Below are 24268 nucleotides of genomic sequence, written 5' to 3' on the forward strand. Positions count from 1 at the left end.
ATGTGGGATCGGCCTCGCTACTTCAAGTACGGAGTAACGTCTCCGAGCAGAAATGATCGTCCAGCTGTTTCAAAATAGCTTATCGTCTAATATCCCTGACTTCCCGCATGCCTCTTGCCAAGGCAGTTTCGGGCTAAGAGCCTGAGACTCGTCAAAGAGAGAGGAACAGTGATCTGATTGGCCTCCACTTGGAGGCGCGCTTCAATGGCGGCCTCACCGCCCCGTTGTGGCGGGGCTCCTACGGGCGACGAACCAAATCTACGATATACCCCTTTTTCTGCCCAGCAGAACATTACGCTTACCATGGTAGGTACGGAGTACTGTTCCGTTCCATGGGTAACACACCTCTCCCGAGATGATAAGATAAATATCGCAGATATCTGCTCTGCTCTTTATTCCACCAGAATACTCAGAGCAATGGGTTCATCATAATCTCATTTTTCGGAGACAGGCACTGGGTTGATTGGCTTGTTGGTCGACAGTAGGTGGTTTTTTCGGCTGTAAGCCCTGCTTGGGGCACATCCATCGAGCTTATTGCCTTGTACGCACAGTAGTTGACAATAATGAAATGTCTATGAGGGTTAGATTGGCAAGAAGTGTCTATCGTGAAAGTGAGGTACTCTAATTCTGACTCTCTGAAGAGGTACTCTTACAGCCATTTGTAGATGTAAAAATACAAGCGAGAGTGAGATCCATGGAACTACAGAGTTATAAACGAGCCCTGGCCATTGCGTAACTAGTGTGTAAGGATAAGGTAGAGATGAAATCAGAGATGTTGAGGCCTCAGCCCGGCTTGCAGAGCCAATATCTCGGGCAACAGACAGTTGGTTTGAGTCGGCCGTCGGGCTTTGCAGACTATCTAGGTGATAGGTACTCCGCACAATATGGCGCGATCAACAGATGTCTCAGTAGATGTCACTGATATATCTATCATGTTTCACCGAATCCAACCACTCCAGTGCTTCCGTCTCACTATTGCCCGTCTTCTCCGTCCAGATTCGCCTCCACGCTGACGCAGCGCTTCGGCCCAGTCTGCCTGCGCGTCCGCAGGTGTAGATGCGTGCCCCATCCTCAAACATCTCCCACGCCCGTTCCCGCTGATCCCACAGCGCGTCTGGGACATATCGTCCCTTGCTCCCGTCGTCAGGACGTGAAAAGCAAGGCACAACTTCGACAATACCCTCCTTCTCCCACTTTTCAAATTCGGACCGGTACAGGTAGTCCTTCTCCGGGTGTCTGCAGCCAAAGAAGAGTAGGGCAGGGCCGAGTTTTTGACCTGCAAAATGGATAGCTGCTCGCTCTTGACAAAAGGCACGCATAGGCGCAATGCCTGTCCCTGCGGCAACCATGATGATAGGCGTTTCCGGCGTCGAAGGGAGCTGGAAGGGCACTTTCGTTGGTCGAATGGAACACAGGATCGAGTCTCCCGGTACGCAGCCGGCGAGGTAGGAGCTCGCTACTCCATGAAATGTGCCGTGGCCACTCATGGCTTCAGAGTCGAAGACATCGAATGTGATGCTTGCGATGACGGAGTCTTTCGAAGATCGCTTTGCTGTTTCGAAAGGGGAGGATGAAATGGAGAACACTCGAGGTGCCAAGGGGAGAAGCAGGTCAATATAGACCCCAAAAGTCAAAGGAAGCTGTGGAACCTCCTCGAGGACATCAATGATGGAGTATCGTTGGTCTAAAAGTCGCTGGTAACACACGTCTTCATGCATTGTTGTTAGCTGAGTATGTTCGGCGCTGTCTTCTTGAGCAAACGAGGCCAGTATCTCGAGCTGTCTTCTGCTGATAGGTGCAGCAAGCTCGACTCTACTCCGAAGAAAGTGCTCCACTGCGACCGGTTTGGTAGGGAGGAACTCTTTGTTTGACCGGACACTCATCACACTTCCGGCCATGAGGGAAAATCGCTTCATGACTCGGGCCACCGCTTCATCTGAATTTTGACCCTGGATGGTCAGATAATCCCCCGATCGGTACCCACAGCTCGCAGGAAGTCTGATTTCAGTATGTCGTTTGGCAGGGCCATCGGAAGCGCCCGCGAGCTCAAAGTTGGTTGCGATGACGCCTGTAATCATTTCCTCGCCGCCCGTCAGCTGAAAGAATGTATTCGACTTGCCGTCTTCGATGTGCACGTCAACGCCAACCTGAGTTGACTGGTCTTGCAGCGTTATGCCCGACAGCAGCATACACAGGCTCTGGCTCCATGCCTCCCACGGCCCAAAGAGGTCGCGTTTCACATTCGCAAAGCCAGCTTCCATGATGCGTTCGGCACCCAGCTTCTCCAGAGATGCGTCGATCAAAATTGGGATACGGTGGAAAGTATGTACCCAGTCGCTGTTCCCCACGCCAAAGACGGCGAACTTCGGCTTTCCTGGCAACGTTTGTCCTTTCGAAACAAGGTTTTCGATCCAGGAGACAAATTTCTTTGCATTGTCCGGCGGTCTGCCCTCGTATGATGGCGTGACGATAATGCTGGGCTTATCTGTCGGCAGACCTTCCGTTGCCGCGTCGAGCTCTTGAATATCGAGTTCGAGGCCAAATTGGGGAGCAACCTTGGAGAGCCCCTGCACCAGGCTCTCCGAAGTGCCTTGATTGCCCCCGAAAAAGATTGATACGGCCTTCGTCTCTTTAGGTGGTCTGGGCGCGGTCTCCTGTTGTCGCTTCTTGGTCTGATACGTCTCTGCAGATTCTTGAGCCGCGACGCCTCCAGGTATGCCGTCCGTTAGGGATCGGTGTGAGCGACGACGGACACGGATCTTGAAATTCACTGGCTTGACCCCCATTTGACCTGTCAGATCAAGTTCGTATTCCGGATTGACCTTTTCAATGTCGAACTTTTGCAGGACCATGGCCAGGTTAATCAAGATCTCTTGTTCCGCAAAACCCCTACCGATGCACGCACGCAAGCCGTCGCCAAACTGTGTAAACCTGCGTTAGCTATGAATTGGACTTCCGCGGCACTTACACGGAGCGCAAAATGGTTCGGGCTAGGTCTCGTCACTCACGGGCTTCCAAGCATTGGTGGGTAATTTCGAGAAATTCACATCCAGCATGCGTTCGGGTCGAAATTCATCGGCATCCGCTCCCCATACCTCGGGGTCGCGGTGGAAATGACGCCAGATTCCAGACACTGTCTGCCCTTTATTGATGAGATACTTGCCTCCAATGACAGTGTCTCGTGTGGCGAACCTGGTTAACAGGCTGACAGGGTGCTGCAAGCGTAGCGACTCCTTCATAACTGCGTCGAGATATCTCAACTTCCGAAGCATGTCGTAACTGAGGACTTTGTCTCCAACAATTTGATCCACTTCATCTCGAGCCTTATCCAGTTTATCGGGATTGTTGCAGAGGAAGTAATAGATGAAGCAGAGCGTGGAGCTTGTCGTCTCGTAACCGCCACCAAGGAGCGTGGGAATCTGGAAGACGACATTTTCTAACCCAAGCTTCTCACCAGTCTCCTGATCAACGCCGTGCAGCATCACGTTGAGCAAGTCATTGGCCTCAGGTTTGGGATTTTCAAGTCGCTCCTGGATGATTTGCCGGCAGAGTTCCCTCATTTTAACAATGTTCTCCTGCCGATGCTGCTCATCTCGGCGGAAGTAGAGCTGGTTCATTAAGTCCGGGCGATTAGCGCGCTTTCCTGACTCCACGATTGATTCTTTCAGTTGTCTCATAAATGGATGTGGCCCCTCCGTGTAGAATTCGTTGAAGCGGTAACCAAAGGCACAAAGACCGATCGTATCAAACGTTAGCCGCGACATGTCGTCAATCAACTCGATCTCTTGTTCCGGGCCGAATCTATCCCATTTTAGAACCAGCTGCGCAGAGATATCCTGCCTGGTAAAGCACAAATGAGGGAACTGCGTTAGATTGTCTCTCCAAATAGAATGTATGGAGTGGGACATACATATCATCAAACATCTTGCGAAGTCCGACAGGTCCTATTCAAGGACGAGTTAGTTCAAATGCCCTTCGCAAGGCATGCAGCCAGAGACGACCAACCAAATGCGGGAACAAGTAAACGATGAGCCTTCCACCATGCTTTATCCGTCGATTCGGCAGAGAATAAGCCATCGCCAAAGACAGCTCTCATCTCTCGATGGAGTCGATGAGTGAACTTGGTGAAGCGGGTATCATCTGCCATCTCATTCACGAGCTCCCGACTACCCACAAAGACGCGTGGGAAGGGCATGTTAAGATCGAGCTGGAAGATTGGCGCATACTGATCCATGAGCATCCAGTAGGTCCGTACTGGGAGAACGGAGTCCAAGTCGGGGGCGTGCCCCAGCAGACCAAAGTAGTGCTGATGCGGTGGCGATGGGATAGCGAGTAAACTCGAGTGATCAATGTCCTCTTTTACATCTGACTGTAAACGGTAATTTTTCTCTTCTTTTGGCACTGGACACGCCATGGCTTCGTGTTGGTGCTCCTCGGTGCCTGTGTGAGCCGGACAAGACAAAGATTCCACGGCCATCTTTGAAGACAGGGTGACCGAGCGTAAAAATCCTTCTTACTTTTGTTTAGTTTTGGTACAAAGGATGCAGCTTAACCTACGTAGGGACTTACCTCGTTGTTTACTTCTCTCGTGGTATATTCCGTTCCCAGGTTGAGAACTTCCACAGGTGTGTCGGCAACAGCAGAGCCAGTTTTTGGACTTACATACTTTGATTCAGCTTCTGCGGGAACCACTGGCCGAATCTAGGTATTGAGGGGCATTATTCGGCGACCTTGGGAATATTTTCGGTTGTCTGACATAGTTCGTTGGGTAGGTTCGGCGATGGCTTTATCTTTTCGGTGGTTTTGTCATAATATATCGCCGACACCTGCATCAGCCTCTTCCAAACCTATTGGACCATCACCGTCAATACTTCACGTAATTAGGTTACCTGACGACGGACTAGGTATGGATGGGACACTTAAGAGCGCCAGACCAATAAAATACCTACTCTCTACCTAACGAAACTTTGACAAATTCTACTCTATACCTTCTCCCCTGTCTAAAGACCGTATCTTGCCATGCCGTCACTCTGTCCAACATGGTCACTTCCTCAACGGCAAACAGCCGTCGTGGCACAGGGACCAGGAAAGCTCGCAATCCAACACGACATACCCATTCCTCAATTGGCTGATGACATGGTCATTGTCAAAACTTCTGCGGTTGCCATCAACCCTGCTGACGCAAAAATGCTCGACTACAGCGCAGCAGTTGGGGCAATCCATGGTTATGACTTCGCTGGCATCGTTGTAGCCCTGGGAGCCGACGCTCTTACAGCGGGACGCCTATCAGTGGGTGATAGGGTAGCCGGCCTGGTCCATGGCATGAATACGTTGAAGAAGGACGTGGGCGCCTTTGCTGAATATGTGGGGGCGTACGCGGATTTGCTGTTGAAGATTCCAGAACATATGAGCTTCGAAGAAGCCGCGACCCTTGGGACCGGAACTGCCACAGCTACGTTAGGCCTCTTCCATGAGCTGCGTGTACCCGCATCTTTAGAGCAGCTGCAATATGATCAGTCGGCGAAGGATGAGTCCCCGGAAACGCATGAGGGCAAGGAGTTTGTTCTGGTTGCCGGCGGCAGCACCGCGACTGGCACACGTGCTCTTCAACTGCTTAAACAGTGAGTGAACCTTGATTGTTGACATGTGCAGTATGCGTGTCGATCTCTTTCTCAGTTGACTAACCATTCTTTTCATTGCTCAGAGCTGGTCTACGCCCCATTGCGACTTGCTCGACAGCCAACTTCGACTTGGCCCGCCGCTTTGGTGCCGAAATGGTGTTCGACTATCGCAGCCCGACATGTGCAGCGGATATTCGTACAGCCACGGGAGGCGAGTTGGCTTATGCTCTTGACTGCGTCACCCAAGCCGACACGACCCAGCTCTGCTACGCTGCCATCGGCCGTGCCGGTGGCCGGTACGTGTCTCTTGAGCCTTTCCGGGAAGCTATCGCACAGAGTCGCTCCTTGACTATTCAGCCGTCGTGGGTTATGGTCCTTACAATCTTCGGTCACAAAGTCGCCTTGGACGGAGAATATGGTCGTGAAGCGCGGCCTGAAGACAGGGAATTTGGAGCTCGGGCATTTACAGCGGTCCAAGCGCTGCTGGATCGTGGTTTGTTGGATACCCACCCGGCTAAGGTCCAGAGTGGGGGCTGGGAAGGGGTCATTCGTGGTGTTGATATAATTCGCAGTCAGGCAATGTCTGGAGAGAAACTTGTGTATGTCATCTCATAGTTCTTGGATGATGCCGAAGGAGCGGTCCCAAGCTACCAACCCAGGAACTGAGCTTGAGTGAATTATATAGCATTGGATCAGGTATGAGTTGTCTTTACTTGCATCTGCATGACATACGATCATGCTCTTGTAGACGACCGTGGTACCAGTGATATGCTTGTCGAGGGCCAACATGACAATGACGATACCATTGATATTGCGAGTTGCTAACAGTCCCGACGTCCCAAAGCGTCATCGTCCACAATGTATCTGCTTGCCTCCTTTCAGATACAGCCATTTTCATGAACAAGGCCGCTTGTGTTCAAAATTCGAATAGAAGGTACGCATGGGTAGATGTTTGTCGCACGTTTTGCTCTAACTAATGGAGTGGGAAAAGCGCGGCAGACAGGACGATGGGAGGACTGCAGATCAGGAGATGGTAGCATGCCGGGACATCCAGGCGTCCTGAGACTTACTGGGAACTCATAGGAATCATACTGAAAAACGGTTCAAAAGACAAGAGATGTGTGTTGTGTGTACCCCGGAGGGAGGGCGATAAGCGACGTAACCTAAGATCTTATCTGAGCCCGATGCCTGAGGCATCATTTCGGGATGTTGCGCGCAGGGAAATTAGCGCGAAGGCTACATGTGACCTTAAGTTACGAAAAGCCGAATGGATTCTCTCTCTCTTTCTCTCTCTACACCGCGGGCATGGCGCAATTCTCGACGTACACTAGCTGTGAGACCTAGGTAAACAAGAACATGTGCAAGCTCATGCCATAGCTTCGAGAACGATCTCAGACTCCGGAAGAGGCTTTGCCTCCTGCATAGCCGAAACCACTTTCGATTTGCGATCTTGAGCTTTTCGGTCTCCCTGTTCACCCCTTGAGTTCCGCACTGCCTCCACGCCACGTTCCAGCATTTCCGCGTTGTATCCAGCGACCGCTTCCTTGACTGCTGCAATGTCAGTAGAATCTATCTTGCCGAGTATTCTCGACAGTTCCAAACAATCAATGAACGTGTGATACCCCCCTTCACCCCGGAACGGAGTCATCGCGTGGGCTGCATCTCCCACCAGAATGACACGACCTGCTGGTAGGCTCTCGAGCTCCAGATCACGCCAGATATGAGGCTCCTCTTTAATACCGGAAGCGGGTGTAGATTCAAAGATCTCCCGAAACTTCGGCGGCATCTTCGACACCTTTTTCAAGACATAATTCAGCTTCTCCTCGCGAGTTGCCGTCTGCAGCCAGTGATTTGGCTCGGCCACATTGGGGTCTGGCTCCATGTACATCCAGTAGTGGCGACCGGAAACACCGTCGGGGTGGACATGATGCAGTCCTCCGAAGTTCCAGAACCCAAGATCAGGGCTGACGAAGATGTAGGCACTGTGGCCCAGGGCAAGCTGACGCTTGAACGCTTCTCCAGACAGGTCCAATTCCCCGACGATTGCAGCAATCGGAACAAGCTTGAGCATCTCATCACTGGTACGTTGGGTTAAGTTCTCTCGGACTAAATACGTGCTGTTAGATCGAAAATATGAAGTTTCAAGCTTCGGGGAGGGCTTGACCTACCCACGCTCTTGATACCGTCCGCACCGACAAGAATATCTCCCTTGGCACTTGTGCCATCCTCAAAGAAGACAGTAACCCCGTCGTCATCGGACTGGATTTTGCTGACTCGTTTGTTCCATTGGATGGGTATGTTGGTTGACAACCAGTCCCGGAGCCGACGGCGCTCAGAGCGGACGATCGGGAGCTCAGGGGAGTCCTGCATGCGTGAGCCAGGTTATCGTTGGGGTCACTAATATTGGATACAATACCTGTACACCAAGACGACCTTCCCTGTTGGGGAAATATAATCCAATCTGAGCAGGAAGCTTCAGAGGTGCGAGATGATTTGTCGCCTCTTTCAGATCCGGCATATCCGACGGAAAGGCCTCGGCGAGTTGGTCAATGATACTGCAACTGTGAGTTAACACGACAGGCCTAGCTGAGCAGCAGAGCAACGGGGTAGTTATATACCTGTGGATGGCAATTGCCCATCCCTGGGGGCGGGATTGCGAATTGGCATCGCGCTCGAAGACCTCGAACGAAATGCCTTGCTTTCGAAGGCATTGAGCAAGGCTGAGCCCCCCGAGACCTCCTCCGACGATCAGCACATGCATCAGGATGGATAGTAGTAGAGTGAATAATTAGTGCTTGGGCGGCAATTGGCGGCTGTATACTGTGGAATTGAGAGAACTATGGCTTAAGTATTTTCCCATTTTTTAATCATGGCCCATGGGTTTCCATATTGATAGCGTCCTTCATTATTGGGTAGCGCAATGCTAGCATGTCAACATTCGGTGATTTGCTGACACTCACGAAACACCGAACGCTTCTTCGTAAAGAAATGCGCCGAACGAGCTCGGCATTACGACGTTGCAAGGGTTAGGTTGAATTACAAGTAGGATACCATACGATACGACTGCTGCTGCATCGGTCTTATATAAATCCATGTAGATTGTAGATGTGCTGAATGACACCCAAACCTATGACTCCCGAGGCTTCTTTTATCACGATCTCTGTTCAAGTCACTTCTTTTTGCACGGAATCCGCATCATGACCGGAGGTGACGCTGTTGTGCTGCCCATCATCAATCTCGATCGATATATCCACCCGCATTCCCCTCAGGACCGTGAAGCCGTCATCGCAGAGGTCCGGGAAGCGTGTCAGAAGTATGGCTTCTTTCAAATTGAGGGCCACGGCGTGACCTCAGCTTCACAGAACGGGCTATTTCAGGCTCTGAACAACCTTTTCAGCCTTCCCAAGGAGGATAAGGTTGAAATGTCATTCCTTAAAAACCCATGTCGCCGTGGATACGAGGCGTCGGGAATGACACTTCGAGATGGAGACGACTTACCAGACTCAAAAGAGGTATGTCGGTTTATCCACAGAATGGACAATATAGCAAGGCGAGACATACTAATCCCAGCCCTAGGCCTTCTACATCGGTCGGGATGACCCCGTCATCGAGCCTCCCGGGTTTCACGGTCCGAATATCTGGCCTGATCTCCCAGTAGACCAGTTCAAAGAGCCAGTGTCGGACTACTACGACCAGACTTCCGAGTTAGGGAAAACCATTTGGCAAATCCTCTTGCAGGGCCTCGGTTACTCCACTAACCTCATGGAGAGCTTCACCAAACGCCCCATTATCATGATGAAGATGATCCGTTACCCACCAACCAGCGCAACATTGCCTGGCCAGTTCGGTGTTGGTGCTCATTCCGACTTTGGGGGTGTCACTGTCTTGCTTCAACAGCCTGACAGGGAAGGTCTGGAGGTTTGGCACGATGAGACAGAGCAGTGGTTGCCGGTCCCCTCGATCGAAAATGTGCTTGTTATCAACTGCGGCGACATGATCCAGAAATGGTCAGGAGGTGTATACAGAAGCGCCAAGCACAGAGTCATTAACAAGTCTGATTCCGAACGCCTTTCATGTGCTACATTTTGGCACGGCGACTTCGACGCCACAAACCCTCTGAATCCAAACGATCCTAACAAAGACACCGTGGGCCAGCTGCTGGTGAGACGTTTTGCGAATCAATTTTCCCTTGCAAAGGAGGTGGTTTCTGGGGCCCAGTAAGACAGCGTCTTTCTTCAAGGAATATTAGACGGAGTCGCCATACGCCAGTCCCAGTATTAGAAAACTCGTTATCATGAATTGAAGGAATAGTCCACAAAAAGGTGCGCCTGCGCACCAAAAAAAAAAGCGTTAACCCAAGTTTCCTAGGGCCTCGCCCTTGACTAAATGTTTAAATTTGAGGCAGAGCATCCATGAATTCAACTTGATACCTATGTAGACAACATTCCATTATTCAATTTGGTTTGCCCTCTACTTTAGATTATCTTCAGCCTGTCTGAGGAATTGATCTGAACGTCATGGGCGATGCATTGACGCTCTATCGAGGGAAGATGTACACCTCAGACGGCATATAGCCTTGCCAGTCGGCTGGAGGCTTGCCAGTTGGTGAGCAGGACACTGACAACTGGACAGAAGATTTTTGTTGATACTTTATTCAGAGGTACTGTACCTACACATGGCCCGTTCACTTTTCGTATATACTTAACACTTAGGTTAGAGGTACACGCTTGAAGTGTTACTTAGATGGTTTATCTCTCGCCGCGACCCGGGGTTGTGTCTTGTTTCAGATACCCATGTGACAATATTAATCAACGGGCAACTGTAACCTACTAGCAGTCTCTTGGTGGGATTCGGCCGTTTTGAGGCCAGATAGCCTAATCATTGAATACAATACAGATGGAGGATAGATAAAGAGAGCCCCGTGTATATTCTAGTCGACGAAGAGGAGAAAGAGAGAGAGAGAGCAGGCAACCTAGCAGCTAGCTTTAGATCCAACAATAAACTATCTAAGTACTAACAGAGAGGAACAGGTAATGAAGTTCAACGAAATGGATGTCCCATTTTGTACGGAGTAGACCAGTAACAGAAGAATGACACATATCTATGCACAAGACTTAATCCATACAAAGAAGGTCATTCCATTGATTCTATAAAATTGTAACAAAAGACATAACTATAACGAGAAGAGACGAGAATTGACAGGACCCAAGCAAGCCATCAGCACTGGGTCCAACTACCGCCGTGATTCGTATGTTTGGCCATCCTGATGGTCGCCAACAGTGACGTCTTGCGACGTCAAGAAATAACCAAAACCGAGCGCCTTGATGAGTCCAATCCATCGAAGACCAGGCATCCTTTTCAGTCCCAGACTACCTTTCTTCGTTTCAAGGTAATCTCTCAGAACGCCCACATCAACCGCGACATGGCTTTCATAATGCGAGAATCGAGTGAAGCCTGCGCAGTCATCCGCAACAACTGATTGAGATAGCCAATTGGCAATCTGCTCGGCAGGAACCATATCAATCCGTCCTTCCCATCCATCCATGCTAGGCATGACTCCAGACACATCAACAAAGCGCGCAAATTCGTCCAGCACATCCTGTGGTGATGTTTGTTGGATGGAAGGAAGGAAGCGATAGATAGAAGCCGGGATGCGTAGGCTTTGCGATGCACGTTCCAAGATTCGCTCACTGGCCCAGCGCGACGCCACATAACCGTTAGATCCATCAGTCGCGGGAACACACGACGCAGCAGAAATCTCAGCGGCTTCAGCTTTTCGGGATAGCACTCCTACCGTCGAGATGTAGTGGATAGGAATACTGCGCGGGGTAGCAAGCTTGACCAACTCCCGGGTAGGAAGGACATTGCACGCTTTGAGGGCATGATAGTTGTCCCAGAACGATCGAACGGCGCCAAGGTGCACTATGGCATCCACAGTGCTGGATAGCGAGCGGAACTCCTGCTCAGACAGACCAAGTTGTGGTACCGTCAAGTCACCCTCATGAATCACCAATTTGGAAGACTGATAAATTTCACGACGTCCTTCCGATTCCTTCTCTCTCACAGCGACGCAATGAATTCTTTGAACATCTGGTCTGGCAGCGAGTTGCGGAATAAGATATTTGGCAATGTAGCTCGTTGCACCGGTGAGCAAAATTGTCAGGGGCTGCTGCTGATTGGCACGACCTCCAGTCACATCTTTGATGAAATCAGGAATAGAAGGGGGTGCCGTCTCCTCTTCCCAGTTGATAAGGTCGAGGTCAATACCTTCTTCGACCTTGCGCGCCATGTCACCCAGCGTGCTAGCGTCCAGTAGCTCGGCAAGGCGGATCACGACATTGAACACCTGACGTATGTGTTGCTGAAGACGGATTACCAGAAGGGAGTTACCGCCCACATGGAAGAAGTTGGTGGATGGGTGGATGTCGAGATCGAGTCCGGAGTTTCCAAGAATCTCCCGCCAGATTTGCTCCAACTGCCTCATGGTACTCGTCAGTTCCCCGTTTGTCTGAGAACTTTGAATTCGTTGAGGTAGCGGAAGGGACCCCAGCGCTTTGCGATCCACCTTGGAGTGGTTGGTCAAAGGAAGAGACTCTAGTGGGATCGCGAGGACTGGAATCATGTATGGTGGAAGTGGGAGCCGGCTCAGCAGCTGCTGGAGGAAGGATTCTTGGTCTGAGATTAGATGCTCCCGCCTGAGCACAACATGGGCGACAAGGAAGTCAGGATCTCCCTCGCGAAGGGTGACGACAGCATCTTGCAAAACGCCCCCAGAGGCGGAAATGATATTGGTCTCGATGTCACTCAGCTCGATTCGAATCCCCCGGATCTTGATCTGCGTGTCGCCTGCCATGCGACTGTGAAAGACCATAGCACCATCATCCTGGAGATGTCCGATATCCCCAGTGCGGTACATTCGTGTCCATCCATGGCTGACATCCTCAGGGGTTGTGAACGGGTTGGCGATGAAATGCTGATCGGTAAGTTCCTTGTTGAGATATCCAATCGCAACGCCAGCCCCGCCAATGCATATCTCTCCAGGCATACCTGCTGGTAGTGGCTTCAGCTTCTCGTCAACAACATATACGTGATAGTTTGGCAACGAGTAACCACAAGGAATGCGACCGTCGTCCATTTTCTTCTGGTTCCGGTAGTCGAGCTCCATCTTGGTCGATGAAATGGAGATCTCGGTTGGTCCGTATGAGTTGTAAACCCGAAGAAGCGGGAGCCCAAGGTCGGCGAATTGCTGCGTGACGACGCTGGTCAAAGGCTCTCCGCCACCAAAGGCGCGACGCCATTGTGTAGCTTGAGAAATATTGTCCGCCCCGAACTGCATCCACAGTGAGTACTCAGACGGAGTCGCTTTGGTGTAGGTGATTGCGTTGTCCTTGATAATTTTCGTGATTTCGATAGGGTCGCCGCGCTTGCTCCACGGTACAATGTAAACGGTACCACCGTTCACCAGGCCAGTGTAGATCTGGTCAGAAGAGTGGTTAAAGGTGAAAGCACTTTGTTGCAATGTTCGTTCTGGCCCGAGTTCCCATTCCTTCGTGTAGCCTTCTATCTCATTGCGGAGACCGGAATGCGTGACGATGATCCCCTTCGGGGTTCCTGTCGAGCCACTCGTATATAAAATTGCCGCGGGAGAGGCCCCCTGCGCACGGTTGGGAATATGAGACGAAGGCTTTCTCGGGAGGCTAGACACGTCGATTGTGAAGGCAGACGGCACGCTCAAATTGGCCACGTCTCCACGTGTGGTATGGTCCGCGAGAATGGCGCCTGGTTGACAGTCATTTGCAACCACTGCCAACCGGGCAACAGGATTGCGGAGGTCCAGGGGGACATAAATGGCTCCGATGCGCATGATGGCCAGCATGGAGCACACCCAATCAGAAGCCGCGGTCTGGAACACCAAGACACGCGAGCCAGGGCCTATGTCGACGTTTTGAAGAGCCTGGGAAATAGCCTCAATCCGATATATCATGTCGGAGTACGTCAAGTCTTGATTGATCCCATCGACCAGCGCTATCTTATCTGGGTTCTCCTGGGCCACTTCATCAATACGATGCGGAAGTGTCGATGGCCAGTCAGAAATCAGAGAACGACCTAATACATTTGGTTAATCAGATGGAGCATTCGTAAATGGACAAAGCCAGGCTCACCTCTGCCTATTTTGATTGCCTGGGTAAGCTGTTTTGTGCCAAAGAGCGGCGTATCCTGAAGACGTAGCGTCATATCGATGGAGACGGTATCCAAAAGGTGCACGTAAGTCTCCAAGAGAAGATTTGCCGAGGTGATATCGTAAAGACTTTTTTGAACCCGCAGCATGATCAGAGCATCTGACTCATTGTCCGTGACATCCAGTGTGATGTCGTAGGAAGTGCGTCCGGGGTGAAGTTCCTGGAACTCGAACTGCGTATTGCCCCAAGGATGCCTTTCCTGCGCACCTTGGCGATAGTCAAAGAATGCCTGGAAGAAGGGACTATAGGACGAAGAGCGAGCCACACCGAAATCGCTCAGCAACACGTCAAAGGGAAGTCGGGAATTTGCGAGCGCTGCATAGCTGGTAATGCGAGCCTCGGATACGGCATCGCTAAAGCTTTGATCGGAGTGCCGGCGGAATCGTAGGACCAGCAGATTCAAGAAGAAACCAATGCTCTTCATTACATCGTCTGTGGTGCGGTTAGCATCGGCAATTCCGATTGTCAAGTCTTCCACGTCGGTGAATCTGAATAGCATTGCTTTGAACGCGGCCAAGTAAAAGTGGAATGGCGTAGATCGTTGACCTTTCGCCATCGACTTGATACGTGCCCTCAGTGCTGGGTCAAGTCGATATTGTACTTGATGGACGTCGAAATTCTTCATCGGCAATCGGGAAGGAGACTTGGCCATAGGCAAGAGCGGCAGAACGGGTGGCTGCTCGCCAACTGGGAACACCCCTCGCCAGTATTGTAACTCCTGTGCCATGCCTCCGGTCTCAAGAGCATTCCGCTGGGCGGCCGAGAAGGCAGGGAATTGCCGCGGAGGTGCTCCCAGTGGATCTCCATTGTAGGCCTTCTCTAGATCCGAGAGGAAGACCTGGAAACTAACACCATCCATCAGAATATGATGATAATTGACTAGCAAATAATGCGATGTGGGCGACAGCGAAAGTAGCAAAAGTCGAATCAAATCACCACTTTCAAGGTCAAAGGAGTATCCCTTCAGCTTGGAGTATTCGAGGGCCACATCGTCGACCGAACGAATTTCTTTCCGCTCAAGTCGCAAGGGAGAGCTGCTCATGACATTCTGGTAAGCCCGTTCACCCTGGGTCTCGTCTTCAACAAAGCAGGTGCGCAGCGCTTCGTGGCGAGTAGTGACAGTACGGACTGCTCGCTCCAGATCGCCAATACGCAGATTGCCGGTGATGCGATAGTAGAAAGCAACGTTAGATGTCGTCTGGTCGTCGAGTAGAAGCCGGAGGAACCAGAAACGTGATTGTCCGAGCGAAATTAGTTCCCTCTTGAGAAATCGGCTCGAGGGTCTGACAATTTCCTTTTGCTTTGTCAATTCTCCGAGGTCCTCGAACGAAGTGGACGCTGATGACAGCTGAGTCGAGGAAGACGGTGTGAGGGCACCATCGTTACTGGGAGTCACGCTGGGAGGAGTGGAGTCGGAAGAGGATGGACTGCTGGAACGCGCCACTCGAGGTTCAGTTGAGCCCGATGACGGAGGAGAAGGTGATCGTGGCGTCTCCTTGGCTCCACCAACACCCGAAATGATGTCTTCGGGCAACTTCATGAGAGCTTGTTCACATATCTCTGCCAAGGATGCTCCACCAACAACCTTCAACACCGGTATGTCGACCTTGAGCTCCTTCAGGAACCAGGATCGCACTTCCACTGCGACCAACGAGTCGAGACCAAGTTCAACAAGGGGGACATCGTGATGGATGGATTGATCAGAAAGTTGCAGGATAACGCGCAGCTTGTCAGCAAAGCAGCCTAGGTAACTCATTAGCGTCAAGACTTTCAAATATGTAATGGCCTAGGTCGAATGCTCACTTTTCACGATTTCAAGAGCTTCCTCCATTGTGGATGCCATTCTCAACTGTGCAGCTACGGGAATCGAAGCTTTTTTATCCTGAGTATCCGTGGCTGTTTGAGTGTCCCGGGACTCAATTATGCAGTGTGAGAAAAGGGGATTGTCAAACCATGGACCCAAGATATCCTCATCATCGCGGATAGTTCGGATGCCAGTAGTCACTACAGCATTGGTAATGCCAGCTTTGTCCTCGTTCCTAGGGTACCCAGCCAGGACAGTTTCAGCAAACATGTGGTGCAGCTCAAGCTCGTTAATGGCCATGAGGCCGAACCGGGTCAACTGTTGCATGACAGCCTTGCCAGCCGTCTCGACATAGCCAATGCCGGCGACACGCCCGATATCCATTGCCGAGGCAGCCAGACCACGTTTGCGTCGCTGTTTAGCTAGACCATTCAAGAACCCGTTGGCTGCGGCATAGTTTGATTGGCCGGAGTTGCCGATCACACAGGCTGATGACGAAAACAGGATGAAGAAGTCCAGAGGTTCGTTGTAAAATATTTCATCAAGATTGCGTGTTCCGTCAATCTTTGGCCCCAGGACAGCCTGCATCGTTTCCACAGACATCTTCGAGAACAAGATGTCTTTTAGCACCATCGCTCCGTTGGCAACACCGGCAATGGGCGGACAAGTGGCTCTGACATCGCTCACAACTCGTTCCAAGGCGGCCTTATCTGTAATATCCCTGTTTGATCGGCGTGTTAGCACTCGTGCAGAGCTCTAGGATAGCGATCAAGAGCGACACTTACATCGAGTATATTCTCACGGTGGCATCCTTTGCCTCAAAAGTCTTCAGCCAGTCCTTGTCAACATCAGGATTGCGACTCGTTAGGCATACGCAGCCGGCTCCGTTGGAGACCATCCAGTCACAAAGTGACTGGCCAATTTGGCCTGAAAGCCCAATGAGCAAGTATGTCTTGTCTTGAGAGAAAAGGCGCTGCGCATCGAGAGGTCGCACATCTACAGTAACATTTTCACTTGCGCTCCAGTCGACCACTGCCGTCGTATAGCTAGGCCGTGGTTGATCCCTCACATGATGGAGTGGAACGACCAAGTCCTGAACATCAACGTCTGACGTGTCTGACAGGCTTCCAAGAGCGTCCTTCAGCCGACTGGTCAGTTTCGTCGTTTCGCCTGACAATAGCGATTCTTCACGGAAGAGTTCAGCAAGCTCAATTCTCTTGTGTTGTGAAGGCAGGACAGCAGAAATGATCTGGCTAAGCTCAGAAACAGTTGTCGTCAAATCGAGATAGTGCGTGGCCCTGGCTGACTGCAACAGCTGTCGGATTGTCTGTTTGGGCATGCGTGCACTCAGCCTCATCCAATTCAGCCCTTGTGTGCGATTGAAACTCTCATTGTCAGTAGTGACAGTCAAGCAGATTCTTTTTGTCACTGCTCGCCGCGAAAGCGCGTCGATGAAGAAGCGATCGCTGCTGGTACCATGAATCACCATGCTACTACCTGAGGGTACATTTTCCATAAGGGATGCAGATACACACTCGCTGGCAACAGCAACAAGAAGCTGTTCAGATGATTGAGTAGGCTCAACCGGGACACGGGCATGGGGAACCACCTCGTTGGAATTGGAACACGAAAGCACCAACAGGCTCTCCTGTGTGGTCCTGTCCTTCCCGAACCCAATGAACAGGAAGGTGTCCGCTGCGACACGAAGCGCCATCAAACTTGAGCGCTCGATCCCCACAAGTCTTTCATGGGCTTCGATTGGCGTAGGGATGATCTGTTCCACAAGCGAGAAAGAATCGGAGGACGGTAGAATGGCAATTTTTGAGGCTGATGTAGGTATAGTCTTGGTGATAACTCGTCTGGCAGAATTGATTCGAGCATTCTGATCAACGTTGCTGATCAGTCGGGGAACCATGAGGTGGCCATGATTGTAGAATGCCTCTGGCTCCTTTGACCAAAGCAACTTGTCTTTTTGACTAGACGACGACTGCCATTCGTCAAGGGCAGTTTGCCGCAAGAGATATTCAGCGATGATCCTGGAGGTGTCTTGGTTGAGACCCGACATATCGAGATGATTCAAGAAAATGTGTCCGGCCTCGTGACTCATGGCGCGGCTGAAGCTTATACTTGCCATGTGGTATGGCTCGTCTCCCTGGGCACCCACGGTGATCCAGAGAATCTGCTTCGCCAAGTCGTACACTCGCTTCAAACTTTCCATTTTCTCGGCCGTCATCCCTCGGAAAATTGGGGAAGCAATGTCCACAAGGTTGATAAATACGCTCATGGGAGGCACCAAAAGAGCATCGTCCTCGGTGGGTAAGCCGTCAAGAATGGTGATATGACGGAAGAATCCATCAAGAAGGTCTTCCAACTCCTCGGCGATCTGAGCACTTTCAAGGCTTCCGGTGCCCATGATAACAAGGCTCTCCATGTTAATTGTGGTGGAGGACAAAGTCTTCACTAGGGGACGCCGGAGGAAGTTCACTTGATCATTCACGGCCTGTGACGCCATGATAGACAACGGCCAGGACAGTTGGTCAATCTCAGGGGTGATGGCATCAATTCCACCGAAGCCAGCTTTGCGAAGAGCAGTATGCCAGCGTCCCGGGGTGATGGTAGGTGCGTATTTGCGGCCGTCGTCAACTCCCAGCCACCAACCAGGAAGGCCGCCCATAATGTTACTGAAGCGGGTTGGTCCATTGTTGGTCAATTCGAGCAGTAAAAGATATCCACCTGGCTTGAGAAGCTGCCTCGTGTGCTCAAGTGTTCTCTGGAGCGATGCGGTTGCATGTAGAACATTGGAGGCGATGACAATGTCATATGAGTGAGGCTCGTAGCCTTGGCCGGAAGGCGGCTTCTCAATATCCAAAACCTTGAATGCCATCTGATTGCTGTACTCCTTGAACAGCTCCGAGGCCTGTTGGAAGAAACCCACTGACACGTCTGTATATGTATACGAGGAGAAAGAGGTGCCAATGCTTTCCAAAACGGCTTTTGTAGCTCCACCAGTTCCGGCACCTTTTGTTCAATTGATGATGTTAGCAAAGGATCCTATGGCGGGAGACGGAGTTCCATTTGATGATTGGCTTACCTATTTCGAGGATCCTAGCGTGGGGATATCGATGTATCATCTGCTTCATCATGCCGGCCAAGAAAGTATTATATCTCTGGAAACCAAGACCCTTCTTATAGAAGTCGTCGAGCATGTTGTCCGGGAGCATATGTTCCAAGATGGTCGTCTCGCCTCGTACGGCGGCGGGAATGTTCTCACCCACCGCCGAGATCAGCTTCAAGTCGACATTGTCCGAGAACCTAGATATTGCTCGAGTTATAATCATTTTTCTCTCGCCAGCCACGCTGGATTCTCACCTGCTGATCAATTTCTCGATTTCCTCTTTGGTGTCGTTCGTCCACTCCTTCTTGATACATGGGTGTTTTCCACCTGAAGCCGTATCAAACGTATGGTTCACATATTCCCGGAGACTGGAATGATGGTCCTGGCCGTTTGCCCAGTCTGTCTCGCTGATCTCCGATCTCCACTTTCTGACATAGTAGTACGAGACTCTCTCGCATATTGTGGCCAAGTCAATCTCTTCTGTCGATGGACGGGCTCCAGCGACGACAGAGGCTCCGTCTGGGGAGGCGACGTCAAAGTGTATACGCGAAAACAGACGACGATCGTCTGCTTCAGTTGCCGGAGCAAATGGCTTGATGGTCAGGTCCTCAACCTGAATCATGGAGTGCTCACCGTCCTCGGCATAGATCTCTATGCTCGCGCTGAAGGAGTCAGAGTGGTCTAAGGTTGCACGAGCGGGTACACGAGATCCAGAAGTTGACAAGGAGAGGCAAAGCTCCGGGTTCACTCGGATTCTCTGGATGGATGTCGGGACATGCAGCGACCAGAGACGCTCGTCATCGGGGGCTGAGTAGGCAAGAATTGATGCTTGGAAAGCCACGTCCAGCATACTAGGATGAACGGCATACACAGAGGTATCAGCATCAGTCTGCGCGTACGTGTCTATCATAACCGAAGATGCATTCAGTTTCCGTTTCAATGATGACATGCCGCGGAAGGGGCCGTAATATCCATATCCAAACTTTGCAAGCGAGGAGTAGAAGTTATCGGCTTCAATTGAAGACATGTTGTGCTCGTCAAGAGGGGCGGAACAAAGAGTGGCGACGTCAGAAGTACCGAAGACAATTCTCACGGAGCCACTCGCCATCAGCTCCATCTCTTGGTCCACAGCTAGCGCTGGAGACGAGTAGCAGGAGAAATCAGCCGTGATGGTTTCCTTGCTCGATGAAATAGCCGTCAGGGTCACAAGTGTCTCTACCCCGGCATTTTCGTCCTCGAAGGTGATGGCGCGTGGAATGTTCAGATTATTGAGCTCAAGGAAGCGAACAGGTATATTTCCAGCAAGCGTGCGGGTGGATTCAAACGCCATAGCAACGTACCCAGCAGCAGGAAAGACTGTTTGACCTTGCAGCTGATGTCCATCAAGCCATGGAATTTCTGATGGTTTGAGCACGTTCGTCCAACGCATGTCTCGCGGTGTCGAGTCGGGGGACAGAAGGCCGACGATTTCGTGGAATGCTTGCTTCCGTCCGCGCATCTTCTTTGATCGACGGGATTCAAGCCAGTGCTGTCGCGCATGGTTCCAACGGTAGGATGGCAGGCCAACCACCAAGTTCGGCTGGGAATCACGTCCAGACACAACTGTTTCAAACGATCGGAAGTCGACGCTAGATCCACCAAGATTCGCCCACACAAACCCGAGCGCATCAGAAAATGCCTCAACGTCGTCTTTTCCACGGCTCAGCACACCCGTGTAGAGGAGTGGGCTTGAGTGATCTGACATATTCTGCACAGCCGGGCCCTTGAGGGCAGGGTGGGGTCCAACTTCAATAGCGAGGGCGAGCTGCGGATCACTGGTGATGGCATTTTTCACCGCATCGTAGAAAAGAACAGGATTCGTCATGTTGTCCCGCCAATAGGTGCTTTGGAGGTTGTCTTCACACTCCATAGCGTGCTCACTGGGGTTAACGCTCGAGAACCAGGAACAGGCCGTGCTTCTGTCTTTTATCACGCGGATGCTGCATGATTCCAATGAGCGGACATACGGCTCACCACACAGCAACATATGAGAAGAGTGATAGGCGGTGTCGACCTTCAAAAGCCGCGCAAACTTCTTCTCCTCGTCAAAGACATTCTTCGCATGGAGTACAGCATCAGCATCGCCGGACAAAGTTACACTGGCGGACGAATTATGAGCTGCGATAGCCAGTCGATCTCTGAAGGCCCGGAGTTTAGTCAGCTCTTGCGCGTCTTCCAGTGACGTTCCAACTGCCATCATAGACCCTTTATGCCCGGTGGCGGAGTTACCGGCCAGGTGAGCATAGGTGCCCCGATAGTACGCAATGCGAATGGCATCATGAGCTGAGAGAAAGCCCGCCGCATATGCTGCAGCAATCTCCCCAGATGAGTGGCCCACTACCGCATTGAATACGATTCCAGCAGTTTTCAGCAGATCAACAAGCACAATCTGAATGGCGGTACACAAGGGCTGAGACAGTGCGGCCTCAGCAAGTCGTGAAGTCTTGGCCCCAGCGAGGATCTCTTCCTGGAGATCCCACTGCGGGCGATCAGTGGAGGGAAGAGTGTTGAGAGATTCCGACAGCTCACGAAGACGCGTGCGTACATACTCGGAGGAAAGAATCAATTGCGAGCCCATTGCCGCCCACTGTGCGCCTTGACCGGTGAATATGCCTAAGACATGGGGAGTCGACTGCTTGTTGTTGGAGCGAATTCCCACGGCATTACCGGGGGTTTGCTTCAATAGAGCGAGCTTCTCGTCGATCTTCAACGACAGTTTCTCTATGGTAGTCGCGGAGAAAGCAGCCTTGATAGGTAGCTGGCTTCGTCGTGATTGCAGTGTGTATGCGAGATCGAGTGGACTGGTCTCGGGAGTTTTCTTCAAGAATTCGGAATAGGCTTGGAGTTGCTCAACAAGTGACGAGTCAGAAATGGCAGAGAATGTGTATGGGGTCAATGGAACACGTCGCACTGAAGACGCAAGCGTGGTTCCAAGTACTGCTGGCCGATACTCCTCGAGGATAGCATGGGCGTTGCTGCCACCAAAGCCTATTAACGTAAATGGTCAGTCTCCAGTAGGGTTATAGATAATTTCCTGAAACATACCAAAACTATTGACACTGACGCGTCGCGGAACCCCTTCTGGTAGCAGAGGCCAAGGGAGCTGAGTCGTGGGGACCTTCAAGCCCTGGTAAAATGGCGTGATGGATGGATTCAGTTGGTTGAATAGTAGATTTGGAGGGATTGTTCCCCTTTGAATTATCCCAGAGGCTTTCAAGAGGCCCGCTAGACCAGCCGCGCCCTCTGTATGGCCGATGACCGTCTTCACGGATCCAACGTAGAGTGGAACTTCGTCCTGGCCTCGCTGACCAAAGCACTGATGAATTGCGGCGGCCTCCTTTGGATCGCCTGCTTTGGTACCCGTTCCATGAGCCTCGAAGAACTGCGGACGATGCAGAGGATTTGTCGGATCCAGGCCTGCTCGCGCATACGTTTGGCGGATGAGCGCTGCCTGCGCCTCAGTGCTCGGCACCGTGATACCGTTGGAGTAGCCATCCTGGTTGATGCCCGTCTCGCGGATCAAACATTCAATGTGGTCTCCGTCTGCAATGGCATCGCTGAGGCGCTTCAAGATGACCGTTGCCACACCTTCTCCGCGAGCATAGCCGTCCGCATCAGCATCCCACATTCGGGATCGGCCGGTGGGTGATAGCATTTTCATCTTGCTCTCGAAAATGAATACCTCTATATGTCCTGATTAGTTTGCGCGTACCTTGGCCGATTTTGTTCATATCCAAGAACTTACCAGGTCCCAAAATTACCTGAGTACCACACGCCACTGCCACGCGGGATTCACCTGATCTCAAGGCCCGAACACCTTGATGCACCGCGACCAAGCTGGAAGAACAGGCCGTATCAATAGTCATACTGGGCCCGTGCCAGTCGAAGAAGTAGGAAACGCGGTTCGAAATGATGGCGCGGTTAGTGCCGGTAGCGAAGTAGGTCGGTATGGTGTTGATGTCCCGGAGCAGGGTGTCGTTATAGTCAACTCCCATCGTTCCCACGTACACTGCTGTGTCGGAGCCACGCAAGCTCTCCAAAGTGTGTCCACCGGCCTCTAGGGCTTCGTACACGGTTTCCAAGAGGAGGCGCTGCTGTGGGTCGATAGAATCCGCCTCGTTTGGGCTGATATTGAAAAAGGCCGTGTCAAACAGCTTCAAGTCTTCCTGCAAGAGATACGCGTTGTGCACGTTGGTTGTGCCATGGTGGCTGCCGTCCGGATGATAGAAACCAGTCGTGTTGAAGCGATCTGCCGGGATTTCTTGACACACGTCCTGAGGCTTGTCCACCAAGTTCCACAGCGCAGAGGGGCAATTGGCGCCTCCTGGGAAGCGACAGCCGCTTCCCACAATAGCGATGGGCTCTGAACGGGGAGTTATCATCTTTCTTCTTCGTGGCTTCTTCCTCGGAGGATCGTTGATTGCGAGATTGTAGAGAGCTAGCCGGGGCAATTTGCTACTATCAGTGTGCTCAACGGCTCACCAAGATTATGCAGACAATATCAAAAGCTTCGGACGAAATATACCTAAATCCTCGTTTTGGCTATTGACAACTAGATTCGAGGGTAAGTAATGCATTAAAGAGCCTTCGTCGATTGAGCTCCGTCTTCAACGCCACATTGTCAACTGCAGGACACTCATCTGCCAGCCCTGAGCGGGCTGTAGCAATTCGGCTCTTGTCGTCGATCGATAATATGGCCGATCGTGGAGCCACTGAGGGTGTTTTCGGGCTACATTGCTGATGGAGTGAGTACCGCCGAAGAGCTTATGTTAGAGCCGAACAGATGGTTGAGTGAATAATCACCGAAGTGCTGCAGCCGTGGAGGGCTTCTCACTTACGGCTTACTCTAACTAGTTAGTTAGCCATTCTCTGTGGGGTTTAGTTACTAATTCGGGGTAATCTGGCAATTGGACTCGACTCGGTGTTTTCAGGTCGGGCGCCGCCGCGCCTGCTGATCCCTGTATTCGGTTCCAATATTATGGGGTTCAATGGTTCAGATTTGCGAATACGAGTTGCTAGCCGACAGTAGGTGCCGTTGTTTCCTCCGGGTGCGATATTTCGTAATGATTCCACGCAGCAAAGACACGTAGTGGGGGACCTGTTTTAGAGAGATGCAACGTTGGCAGGTGTTCACTGTTCAGATGTCACGGGCTGCCGCTGAAGGTCGGGTATTTATTTGTCATCTTCTTCCATCGGGCTCAGAGGAACTGTTGACTCGGTGGATTACAGTACGCACTAGTATCTGAATGGACCATTAGGTGATTCAGACCGGCATTGAGATGTGTTCTGGCTTCCGACTAGTGTAGTGTAGTGAGAGAACTGTTCAGCTCCCTCAGCCGCCCAAAAAATGCGGTGACATTGTCATTCCACCGCCTGCATCTTTCAGCGACCTGATTCACCTTAGCGTGGCAGAATTCGGCAGAATTCGGCTTCACCATTGGCTGCGGTC

At 51.5% G+C, this 24268-nt stretch overlaps 5 protein-coding genes across 5 annotated transcripts; 2 read left to right on the forward strand and 3 right to left on the reverse strand.

The window, feature by feature from the left end:
• Positions 1-905: 905 nt before the first annotated feature.
• On the reverse strand, positions 906-4477 carry N7515_007900 (bifunctional cytochrome P450/NADPH--P450 reductase; the record flags this gene model as incomplete). Its single annotated transcript, XM_056668644.1, has 4 exons — positions 906-2921; positions 3009-3840; positions 3911-3944; positions 4006-4477. The coding sequence occupies 4 exons, from the start codon at positions 4475-4477 to the stop codon at positions 906-908; spliced, it is 3354 nt and encodes a 1117-aa protein (XP_056518474.1).
• Positions 4478-5019: 542 nt separating this feature from the next.
• N7515_007901 (uncharacterized protein) lies at positions 5020-6236 on the forward strand (the record flags this gene model as incomplete). Its single annotated transcript, XM_056668645.1, has 2 exons — positions 5020-5621; positions 5705-6236. 2 exons carry the CDS (start codon positions 5020-5022, stop codon positions 6234-6236), a joined length of 1134 nt encoding a protein of 377 aa, XP_056518475.1.
• A 751-nt stretch (positions 6237-6987) lies between these two features.
• N7515_007902 (FAD-dependent oxidoreductase) lies at positions 6988-8382 on the reverse strand (the record flags this gene model as incomplete). The annotated part of the gene is made up of 4 exons (XM_056668646.1): positions 6988-7727; positions 7790-7985; positions 8038-8176; positions 8240-8382. The coding sequence occupies 4 exons, from the start codon at positions 8380-8382 to the stop codon at positions 6988-6990; spliced, it is 1218 nt and encodes a 405-aa protein (XP_056518476.1).
• A 436-nt stretch (positions 8383-8818) lies between these two features.
• On the forward strand, positions 8819-9842 carry N7515_007903 (isopenicillin N synthase family dioxygenase; the record flags this gene model as incomplete). Its single annotated transcript, XM_056668647.1, has 2 exons — positions 8819-9133; positions 9198-9842. 2 exons carry the CDS (start codon positions 8819-8821, stop codon positions 9840-9842), a joined length of 960 nt encoding a protein of 319 aa, XP_056518477.1.
• Positions 9843-10854: 1012 nt separating this feature from the next.
• N7515_007904 (hybrid PKS-NRPS biosynthetic cluster) lies at positions 10855-23201 on the reverse strand (the record flags this gene model as incomplete). The annotated part of the gene is given in 8 exon segments (XM_056668648.1): positions 10855-13727; positions 13784-15604; positions 15665-16386; positions 16451-18683; positions 18757-19022; positions 19035-21807; positions 21865-22503; positions 22565-23201. The coding sequence occupies 8 exon segments, from the start codon at positions 23199-23201 to the stop codon at positions 10855-10857; spliced, it is 11964 nt and encodes a 3987-aa protein (XP_056518478.1).
• Positions 23202-24268: the final 1067 nt, after the last annotated feature.

Source organism: Penicillium bovifimosum (assembly GCF_028826915.1).
Source record: "Penicillium bovifimosum strain IBT 22155 chromosome Unknown utg000006l_segment0_segment0, whole genome shotgun sequence".
NCBI classification, from domain to species: Eukaryota; Fungi; Ascomycota; class Eurotiomycetes; order Eurotiales; family Aspergillaceae; genus Penicillium; species Penicillium bovifimosum.